We start from the raw sequence: 12,027 nt of genomic DNA, 5'->3' as shown, positions 1-12,027 counted from the left end.
AATCTTTTATATTCCCTCCTGTAGTGTTGAACTCCTTAAGCACTGCCAAATTTTAGCTTCTTTCTTCCATAATTTCATTGCCTTATTTGTGCCATTAGGGTACTGAGGAAATGGTGTAATGAGCTATTGCTTAATGCTGAACAGGCCTGTCCTAAGAGACATGCTAATGCATCAGTACTAAAAATGTTTGAAATACTAATTTTCCTCCTAATGAGCCTAAACATTTTATTATAGTTATACCTTAATACCAAGTTGCAGGTCATTACCTTCACATATCGAAAGCAGCTGATGTTTCTGGGGCTTAATGTTTCTGCCATTGGCTTGATGACCCCTCTGTCTTGCCCATTGTACCTAGTGGAGTTTCCAGAAATGAAAATTAGCTCACTTGACAGCTATTGTTGATGATGTTATGATTATATTATTGATCTACATTTTTTCTGATTATACTTGTAAAAATTAATGTGTGCTAGCTAATGTCATGAAATCTGAATTTTTAAATGAAAAAAGAATAAGTAAAAATTAGAATGAATCATCTTAACACCTAAAGGTAACCATTTCTGATTTACTTCTTTGTATATGTGTGTCATACAGTATTGACGATGCTGTTCACTTTTATTAAACAACATACACATGTTTTCCTTGTCATTAATAGTCTTTGGCAATGTCACTATAATAGCTAAAAGGTAGTTTAGTCATATAATTATATGTTACAGTTTGATTTTGTATATATATGTATAAATGTATATATATTTATTGATCAACAATTATTTTCATGTTTCCACCCATGTTGCGAGAATTTGAAAAGCATTTATGCAACATTTATCTAAGCCATTGACTTCTTAATTTTTTTCTATAGATGGGTGTTGTGGCACCACAGGTTAAACCACAACTTGGGATGCCCACATCATATATTGGAATGCCTGGTTCTAAAAAAGCCCTGACTACTTCACATTTCCCATCCAGCTTTTTGCTGATGTTCCTTGGAGGCAGCATGAGATGACCTAAATTCTTGGGTTACTGTCACCCATATAAGAGACTCAGGTGGAGTTCCTAGCTCCTGGCTTTCTCCCGGCCTGTACCATCCCTGGCTATTGTGGACATTTGGGGAGCAGACCAGCAAATGCAAGGTCTCTCTCTGGCTTCACCCCATCTCCTTTTATTATTTTAACTGCTTTGTTTATATTTGTTTCTAGGGGCCAGCTTTGTGGCCTAACAGGTAAAGCCGCCACCTGTTCAACCAGCATTCCATATGGACACCTGTTCATGGCCCAGAGGCTCCACTTTTGATCCAGCTCCCTGATAATGGCCTGGGAAAATCAGAGGAAGATGGCCCAGTTGTTTGGGCCCCTGTACCCATGTGGGAGACCTTGATGAAGCTCCTAGCTCCTGGCTTTGGCCTGGCTCATCCCTGGCCATGGCAGCCACCTGGGGAGTGAACCAGCAGATGAAATCTCTCTCTCTCTCTCTCTCTCTCTCTCTCTCTGTAACTCTGACTTTCAAATGAATGTTTTAAAAAATTTAAAAAACAATTTTTTCTATAAACTCTCATTTTAATTATTTTTCTTATTGTACTAAATATAATGTTTTCCATTTGTATCCATTTTTTTTTTGCAAATGACAGGATTTCTTTTTTTACCTCTATGTAGTATTCCGTGGTGTACATATCCCATAATTTCTTTATCCTGAGGTCAATTCATAGACATTTGGGTTGATTGCATATCTTAGCTATTGTGAATTGAGCTGCAATGAACATGAGGGTACAGATAACTCTTTCATATGCTGATTTCATTTCCCCCTGATAAATTCCCAAGAGTGGAATGGCTGGGTCATATGGTCTACATTCAGATTTCTGAGGTATTTCTACACTATCTGCCATAGTGGCTTTACCAGTTTACATTCCCACCAACAGTGGATTAGTGTGCCTTTTTCCCCACATCCTCATTTGTTGTTTGTTGATTTCTTTATACAGGCCATTATGACTGGGGTGAAGTGAAACCTCATTGTTGTTTTGAATTGCATTTCCCTGATGGCTAGTGATCCTGAGCATTTTTTTTCAAGCATCTGTTGGCCATTCAGATTTCCTCTTTTGAAAAACATCTGTTTAAGTCCTTTGCCCATTTCTTTTGTTTTTAACCATTGAAATAGCCCTAGAGAAGGCCAAGGTTTACTTTATTTTTTAACTTTTATTTAATGAACATAATTTCCAAAGTACAGCTTATGGATTACAAAGCCCCCCCCCCCATAACTTCCCTCCCACCCACTGCTCTCTCTCCCCTTCCATTCACATCAAGATTCATTTTCAATTCTCTTTATATACAGAAGATCAGTTTAGTATATATTAAGTAAAGATTTCAACAGTTTGCACCCCCACAGAAACACAAAATGAAAAATACTGTTTGAGTACTAGTTATAGCATTAAATCACAATGTACAGCACATTAAGGCAGAGATCCTACATGAGGAGTAAGTGCACAGTGACTCCTGTTGTTGACTTAACAAATTGACACTCTTGTTTATGGTGTCAGTAATCACCCTAGCTAGGCTCTTGTCATGAGTTGCCAAGGCTATGGAAGCCTTTTGAGTTCACCAACTCTGATCATATTTAGACCAGGTCATAGTCAAAGTGGAAGTTCTCCTTTCAAAGAAAGGTACCTCCTTCTATGATAGCCCATTCTTTCCACTGGGATCTCACTTGTGATTTTTCATTTAGGTCAATTTATTATTTATTTATTTATTTATTTATTTATTGCCAGAGTGTCTTGGCTTTCCATGCCTAAAATACTCTCATGGACTTTTCAGCCAGATCCGCATGCCTCAAGGGCTGATTCTGAGGCCAGAGTGCTGTTTAGGACATCTGCTATTCTATGAGTCTGCTGTGTATCTCACTTCCCATATTGGATCGTTCTCTTCCTTTTTTTTTTTTTTTTTCTATCAGTATTTTCAGACATTAGTCTTGTTTATGTGATCCCTTTGACTCTTAATCCCATCATTATGATCAATTGTGAACTGGGACTAGTGAGAAGGCATTGGTACATGCCACCTTGATGGGATTGAATTGGAATCCCCTGGTATGTTTCTAACTCTACCATTTGGGGCAAGTCCAATTGAGCATGTCCCAAATTGTACATCTCTTCCCTCTCTTATATTTAACAGGGATCACTTTTCAGTTAAGTTTCAACACTTAAGAATAACTGTGTATTAATTACAGGATTAAACCAATAGTATTAAGTAGAACAAACAAAAAAATACTAAAAGGGATAAAGTATTAAGTTGTTCATCAAGAGTCAGGGCAAGGGCTGATCAAGTCACTGTTTCTCATAGTGTCCATTTCACTTCAACAGGTTTCCCCTTTGGAGCTCAGTTAGTTGTCGCTGATCAGGGAGAACATATGATATTTGTCCCTTTGGGACTGGCTTAATTCACTCAGCATGATGTTTTCCAGATTCCTCCATTTTGTTGCAAATGACCAGATTTCATTGTTTTTGACTGCTGTATAGTATTCAAACTCCTCATTTGAGTCCTGGCTGCCCCACCTCCAAACCAGTTCCCTATTAATGTGCCAAGGAATACAGTGGAGGATGGCCCAAGTTCCCCTGCTTCCCGTATGGGAGACCCAGATAGAGATATGGGCTCCCAGCTTTTGTCTGGACCACCCCCAGTTGTTGTAGCCATTTGGGGAGTAAATCAGAGGATGGAAGATGTCCCTCTCCCTCTCTCTCTCTCTCTTCCCCCCTCAATCTCTATCTCACTCTGTCTTTCAAATATGTAAATCCTAAAAAAAAAAAAAACCTCATACTGCCTGTGGTTTTAGCAGTAATTTGGCTTTTATCTCATCTAACACAAAGCTTGTTTAGCATGATCAGGGTCTGCTCCAAACCCAGATGCTCATGGCTTGTTCCTTCTTCTCTGCTTGGTACTTAGGTTTTACTTTCTTTAATGGGCATTCTCCTGTGATTCCTTTCATCAAACTGTTTAAGATGTTAAACTTTCTTTTTTTTTTTTTTTTTTTTTTTTTTTTTTTTTTTTTTTTGACAGGCAGAGTGGACAGTGAGAGAGAGACAGAGAGAAAGGTCTTCCTTTGCCGTTGGTTCACCCTCCAATGGCCGCCGCGGCCGGTGCGCTGCGGCCGGCGCACCGCGCTGATCCGATGGCAGGAGCCAGGAGCCAGGTGCTTTTCCTGGTCTCCCATGGGGTGCAGGGCCCAAGCACCTGGGCCATCCTCCACTGCACTCCCTGGCCACAGCAGAGGGCTGGCCTGGAAGAGGGGCAACCGGGACAGAATCCGGCGCCCCGACCGGGACTAGAACCCGGTGTGCCGGCGCCGCTAGGCCTAACTTACTCTTTGAGATATAGGGCAGCTTAGTGGCTGCAAAGGCTGTCTGGCAATTGCTCTTCTTACTATGTGGATTCTTGGCAAGATAACCCAGCATCTTTAGCTCAATTTTCACATCCATAAAACAGAGATGATTACTTATTCCATAGGCATTTTTGTTTCTCTGTTGGAATACCCCATATATGTAAACACATATGGAAACCCTAAGCAGAAAATAATAATTGTGCCAGAACTGTTAGGTATTATTATTTTTCAACTGTCTCAGTTCATAGTTATATTTTAAGACCATCTTGACCAGAGTCCTTCAATAAATTCTTAAAATATTCTAAAATATATGTGATTGAATAGTGCGACATAAATTAATGTTTGATTTGAGGATCTGCCATGACATTGTAGGTATGCTGTAAGATGAACTACATAATATGCAAATGTATGATTTTGAGTCTTGTGACTTAAAAAAAAAAAAACACTTTCACCTGAGGTTTAGCTTATTTAACATTTCTATATATTTTTAAAGATTGATTCACTTATTTGAGTCAGAGAGAAAGAGCCAGGAACCAGGAGCTTCTTTTGGATCTCCCACATGGGTTCAGAGGCCCATGTACTTGGGCAGTCTTTCACTACTCTCTTAGGTGCATCAGCAGGGAGCTGGATCAGAAGTGGAGCAGCCAGGACTGAACTGGTGCCCATACAGGATGCTGGCATTGTAGTCAGTGTCTTTACCCACTATGCCACAATGCCATCCCCAACATTTCTATATTTTTGAAAATAGTATCCTTTTAAATCACATCCAGTCAACATTGACTGCTCTGTACTCCTTTTATAGTCATCCATTCAGTGATATATTCAAAGGTCAAATAACAGCTGAATGCCGGACATTCAGTGTAACAGAAATATCCATAGACCCGAAGCTAAACTTTCTGAAAGCTCTTTATGTAACCTGTTATATATTCCCTTCCTGAGTTCAGTACTGGTACCAATGACATACTTCTAAATCTCATAAAAGTACAAGAACTGGTAATGAAATTTGAATAACATATTAACTGTGATTTTGAGGAATTTGATTATTCTTTAGTTATAATTTTTATGGATCCATAATTATTCATCAAAAGTATAATAACTTATTCTAAAATTGTTTATTGAAAATCACTATATATTACTTTAGGTCATGAGAATGCACTGCTAATCAAAGCAAAGTATCTGCACTGACAGAGTTTATGTTTTCTAATGTGTACATAGTGGTCATGTAATCATTCATTTAACTTTTCTATTATGTATAAATGTGAGAAAAGAATATCACATGAAGTACTTGGGAATATTCATGCAAATGGAATTAAAAGGTAAGCTTATTTCAATGCAAGAATATTTCCTTAAACTTTTTGAGTACCCTTTATAGTCATGGATAAAAATTTTTTTTGCATAAAATGAACTCTGAATCCCACTGAACTTTTTGAAATATTCTCGCGTACATCCTGTTCTTCATCCTTGAAGAATATTTGCAGAAAGGAAGCAATATCATAGACTTAAAAATATTTTTATTTGATGTTCTTTAAGTTGATGCTTATAAAAAAGTTGGAAAAAATCTAGTGAGTTGAATCAAGAAACTTGCTCTCTGACTCAGCAAGATAAAGGTGTAAGTACAATCAAACTGTGCCTGTATTTTCCATGATAAATTAATGCCTTCTCTCTTTCTTGAAGTATATTCTACAATATAAAGACTCCTCATGTAGTAAAAATTGTAACACTATTTGACTTTTCTTAATTTACCTAAAAAGTAGACAACTCTAAATTTATGTTAATGCCCAAGTTTATAAATTCTGCTTCAACATTCATAATATATGGTTATACTAAGGAATACTGTTAGTTTATGAAAGTAGTTCTTAATCACCTGAACTATAAATGACCTCATTAGCATTTCATTTTTTTCTTTTTTTACAATATGTAAATATGCTTGAAACCTCTGTACTGATAGAGAGCAGTCTGCTTGTTTCCCTGTAAGTGTTTGTATTAATTTTGTGCAAATGGTGCCTCTAGTAGTTTTCCAAATCTACAACAGCACAAGATTTATTTTTCCATATTAGGTTATTATAAACAATTTCACATATTTGTATTTTTTATTTCTAAATAGTGTCATATCAATTTTTTTCATAACTTTAAAATCTGTGATGTATTTCAGAAGAAACATTAAAAGTTCCCAAAGTATGAATACTTTTGTGATCCTTGATGCGTTTTTCTAGGTTTTTCTCCAGTGTATTTTCAGCAAGTGAGATAAAACTAGCTTGTTTGATATTAAATTCTCTACTTTAAGATAAAATAACTTCAAGTCTGTATGGCCTTTCCCATTATAAAATCGTTAAGTTGGTGCTGGAGAGACTTAACAAGGGCAGTTATGAGTGGTGACTATGAATTTTCATCTTAACTGTGCATTTTGTCTACTTTGATAAATTTGCATAACTCAGTTTTGTGCTAAAATTGTTTTCTGAACAAAGATCACATGTAGTTATCAGCATTTACTCTCTGCTGGCACTGTATTCACTCATTTGGTTATTCAGAGATCAAATGTCTAGTATAGCGTAGGCAACGTGCTTGGTGCTGGAGAGTCAGTATTACAGTAACAACCACAGATCTGAATGTGAGCCTGTTTGAGGCTCAATGCAGACACTTGCAGTGTGTTCCCTTTCTCAGTAGCAAGGCTGCTACTAATGACATAACCAAATTGTGTTGCAGAGATGCTCCGGGCCCTCACTCTTTTTAAGATCACAATTCCACCTGTCTTTCTTCTTCTAGCTTTGGGACCTCTGTGCAGATAAACGGCAGTGCAGTCAGCTTGTTCCCTTTTATGAAACAAGAAGGTCAGCAGGCACCTTTCCATTTTGCCTAAAAGGAAAGAGGAAGAACACAGGGCCTGGAGAATATTCCACATTTGGGGTTCTTGATTCTCAGTATCTTCTCTTACTTCCTTTCACATACACGATTCAGGACAATCAGGATTAGAATTAATATTTATACCAAAACTTATATTAAGGAAGAATTTAGACAAATAAAATTTTTTAGGTAGGATCCATAGACACATTGTTCATCTTCTTCACCTGTTAACTGGAAAATAAGTAAATTGTTTTTTCATTACCAAGTCTTTTTCAGTTATCAAATATACACACAAAGTCATTTTTATCACTTAATAGGTATTCAGTTTTACCATAATGTATACTTCGTTATGATTGTAAATTACACAGACAGTAGAAAATCTGGCTAAATGATATGTGTAAAGAAGTGAATGAAAGATATTCTCTCTCTTTCTCTCTCTCTTTCTCTCTCTGTCCCCTTCTCTTCTCTTCTTCTCTTTCCCTCATCTTTCTCTGCCACTCATTCAAAAAAATAAAAAGTATTTAAATCTGTTTAAAATTTAAATATTCATTTCACCAAATAAAACATGATGAAAATATTGTATATTCGTGTAGCTCCTCAAATTTAGCGTTCAGTGAAATAAAGTATACTTTAAAATAGTCTAATTCAGACTCGAGACACCTTTGGCAAGAGGTGCATCGAAATTAAATTCTGATTAAAATTTATCTGCTCCCAAAAAAAGGTTTCATTTTGACTTCAGAGAGATGATTGAAAACCCTTGTATTTGGAAAGAGTTCTTTCTAATTTCTAGCATTAATATTCCTTGCTGATACTAAGAACTATTTTTTTTCCTTTTTTTGAAAACAAAGTCATTGATTCCTCACAATTCTTCCAATCCATGTTTACATATTTGAGAACATTCCAAGTTCTTCATGTTCCTTTTAAGTCATAAAAAATATGAAGCATCTCATTTATTAGATTAGAGATAAGACTGCTTTATTTCTTTGCCAGTAACAACAGTTACAGAATTTTAAAAACTAATGGCATAATTTACATTATTGTTTTGTGTAGGTAAAGATAGAGTCCACTTGAACTGTTAAGATGCACTTCTTTATAGAAAGGATAAAACTAAGAAAAAATGTATAAACGTGTTCACAAAGATAAGGAAAATTGTGCAATAGTAGTTACCACCATTTCCATTTTAGAAAACTTAGGAAGAAAAAGAGAAGATGGTCTTTGACTTGACATTAAGAACATTAAGCTGGAACTGGAAGGGAAACTGCATATCACTTGGAAACAGTGTATAGACTTAAAAGCATTTTTGGTGGTTCTGTTATGGTCGGCACTCGTTCAGTTTGTCAGGGTACAAACTAAATGACAGAATGATGGCAGTGAATGTAGATTATGAGTTGTAGGAGAGCAGCAGCTTCTTTCATTCATCACTGTGTATCTAGTTCCTGATGTGAAGTTGGTGCTCAGTGGCCGTTTCCCAAGATGCCAGGAGGAAGCAGCAGAGACAGACCTTGATCTCTCACCTGATGAATCCAACCTGCTGCTACTGTACTGGGCAATACCCTCCTCTCTCTAGAAAACCTGAATCTTTTCACCCTTCCTTCTGTTTTCCACCAAGACCCTTTCTAAAAAGGGTTTATGTGTGTATGTATTTGAAAGAGAGATTGAGAGGTAGAGGGAGGGAGACATCTTGCATCAGCCTAGAACTCCAACTGGGTTTTCCACATGAGTGGTAGGAGGCAAATATTTAGACCATCTTCTGACACCTTCCCTGGCTCACCAGCAGGGAGCTGTATATGAAGTGGAGCAGGCGAGACTTGAAGCAGCACTCTGATATGGGATGATGGTGTAGCAAGTGAGGGCTTAACCCACTGCATGAAGATGTCGGCTTTGTCAAATTATCTTCTTCCTTCATCCACTACAAATTATCCGAACAGGCCCAAATATTTCTACTGAGAATTTTGTCTAATGGATCACAATAGTCACCGCTTTGTTCTGGTCGGTTTTGCCTGATCTCACTTGGTCTGTTTTCTATGTCAAAATCTTCATATGGTGTCCATTTGTCTTCCTGCCTTTGTTTTACCTTTTCAATCTGTCTGATGCATGAATTGTCAATGCTACCTGAGCATATATAGTGAGATGTATTTTTGTTGATTTTGCTCATTTACACAGTTTTTATTAGTAAAATATATTCATGATATAGGTGTATATATAGGCAAATTACATGAAGTTGTGTGTCTACATTTTTTGTATCTTATGTAATTAAAATAGTCAAAATGTGTTACTATAATGATCTTCTAAAATTTAGTATATGATATAAAATATTAAGAATATTGTTATGGGGCTGGTGCTGTGGCACATAGCAGGTTAAGCTGCCATCTACAGCATGAGCATCCCATATTGGCACCTGTTGAAGTCCGTACTGCTCCACTTCCTATCCAGCACCCTGATAATCTATTTGGAAAAGCAGTGGAGGATGGCCCAAGTGCTTGGGTCTCTGCACCCATGAGGGAGACCTGGAAGAAGCTCCTAGCTCCTGGCTTCAGATTGGTCCAGCTCCAGCCATTGCGGCCATTTGGGGAGTGAACCAGGGGATTCTCAATCTCTCTCTCCCTCTCTCCCTTTCTCCCTCCCTCCCTGTAACTCTGCCTTTCAAATAAATAAATAAATCTTAGAAAAAATATTTTTGGGGAGTTGATTCTGTGGTGTAGTGGACTAGGCCGCCATCTACAGTGCCAGTATCCCCTATGGGCACACATTTGAGTCCCTGCTGCTCCACTTCCCAGCCAGCTCCCTACTAATGCAAATGGAAAAGCAGTGGAGAATGGCCCAAGTGCTTGGGCCCCTACATTCACAGGGAAGACCCAGAAGAAGCTCCTGGCTCCTGGATTTGGAAGCTCCAGCCCTGGTCATTGTAGTCATTTGGGGAATGAACCAGAAGATGGAAGATCTCTTTCTTGCTTGCTGTAACTCCAACTTTCTTTAAAAAAAAAAAAGTATCTTTTTATAATAATTTTATGTCAACCATAAAGATATAATGACTATTTTTTTTAGTTTCCAGCACTGTGTTTTGGCAGATTTAATGAAATTATAAATCTTACCTTTTGCCAGTGAGTTAATATATATATATTTTTTTACATATGTGTAATATGTGTATTTATATACATATGTTCATTTTTTATGTTATTTTGTATTTTGAAGGGTCATATGATAGCATCCTGTGATGCCTGTGGGGTTGTAAAACTATGGGACTTTCGGAAGCTCTTACCAATTGTGTCCATTGATATTGGCCCAAGTTCTGGCAATGAGGTGAACTTTGACTCATCAGGTAGGATTCTTTTTGAATAACATTTGCGACAAAGATACCATTAATAAATGTTCTGCAATTAATTTTTTTATTTTGAAATTTTTAATATACTTCTTATGTAAAATTTTGTTAAGATTGTATTGTGTTATATTTGTATCATATATTTTGTTATGTCATGAAGAGATTTTATTCATATATTTAAAGAAAGAAATAACAGAAGAGGTAAGTTTGTGCTAATAAAGACCACAGTTTTTCTAACAGTACCATGCAACCCTTTGGAGACTACATCCCTTAGACTCACCAGCCAAGGTAAATAGATTGGGATTTTTTAAGACAACATGCTAAAAGTGTATACCAAATTTTGGTAAGAATAAATTTGAATAACTGTTAATGGGAAATTTTACTCTTCTAATAATTTAATAAGTTACCACACATTGGTTAGATTTTATAATTAAGTTGAGATATGTATTCATCTTATTGTTGCAACTATGTGCTCTGTATTCTATAACTTTATTATTTGATTGTGTGTAGTATATTCTCTTCAATGATACAAATATTATCAAGCAGGTAAAATATTTTATCTTCGCTGTTATAAATAGCATACTAATTGCTGTTAACAACCACACAATAATTCTAATTATTCATTTAAAGGGTTAAAGATATAGTAGCTTCTGCATCTTTAATGATAGAGCTTGTTCAGTAAATATTGTATATCCATTGTTGAATAATATCTTTTAGTGTGATACATATTTTAAACTTTTAAGTTTTGAGAATTTTAAAACTCTTTGACTTACTTATGCTAGGTCAAATTTGTGGAGATGGAAAAAACTTCAATTTTAGATGTTGAAATAAAGACTATTCATAAAGAAAATTATTTTTTTTAAAAGTCCATATTCATTCTGTAGCCCTGACAGTATAAATATACCAGAAGTAATTCTAGAAACATAAGATAATTGTAGGTTTCTTGAGTCTGGTTTTCCTGATATTGCCATCACATGAGGGATCTTAAAAAATTCATGGAAAATGCATGTTTTGGAAAAAAAAAACTATGCATGGATTTCAAAACTTTTTTTTACAACAAACAAGCTTATCTTTTAATTCCATTCCCTTGAACTTTTTGAAGTACATGTGTATGTCTGAAATTTTAAAGTGGTTTGTTTTCTTAACAAGAGTCAAGTCATGTTACCATTCCAGATCCATTATTCATATGAAGCACAGTAACAACAACGACCTCTTTTAAAACTGTGTTCAGTAATATTGTTGACATTAAGGTATGTGTAGCCTGCCAGAAATATTTTTTAAAAACCATTGCATAATAAGGACCCAACTATGAGAATTCAATTTTGAGCTGTAAAAACTTATTACTATTTCAATTTAGAGTTTCTGACATATAAAAATCTACATAGTGATATCATAGCTTTAAAGGACTTTTACTTGGCTTTTGTGAACATTTTGCCTTCTTGAATCCTGTCTTATTATCATGAGTTAGCATTCATTTTTTCATATCTTTGAATTTGAACTCTGAACTTCTA

The 12,027-nt window shown here is 36.1% G+C and overlaps 1 protein-coding gene across 1 annotated transcript in view; it reads left to right on the top strand.

The window, feature by feature from the left end:
* The window catches only part of SPAG16 (sperm associated antigen 16), a 1,165,801-nt gene that overhangs the window by 900,936 nt on the left and 252,838 nt on the right, over window positions 1–12,027 (top strand). The window contains exon 15 of the mRNA XM_051849131.3: window positions 10,390–10,516. Within this exon, the coding sequence (XP_051705091.3) occupies window positions 10,390–10,516 (127 nt within the window). The remainder of the gene's footprint in view (window positions 1–10,389; window positions 10,517–12,027) is intronic.

Source organism: Oryctolagus cuniculus, chromosome 3 (genome assembly GCF_051225735.1).
Source record: "Oryctolagus cuniculus isolate XC-2025 breed Fujian yellow rabbit chromosome 3, ASM5122573v1, whole genome shotgun sequence".
NCBI classification, from domain to species: Eukaryota; Metazoa; Chordata; class Mammalia; order Lagomorpha; family Leporidae; genus Oryctolagus; species Oryctolagus cuniculus.
This window is presented reverse-complemented; position numbering and strand designations above follow the sequence as displayed.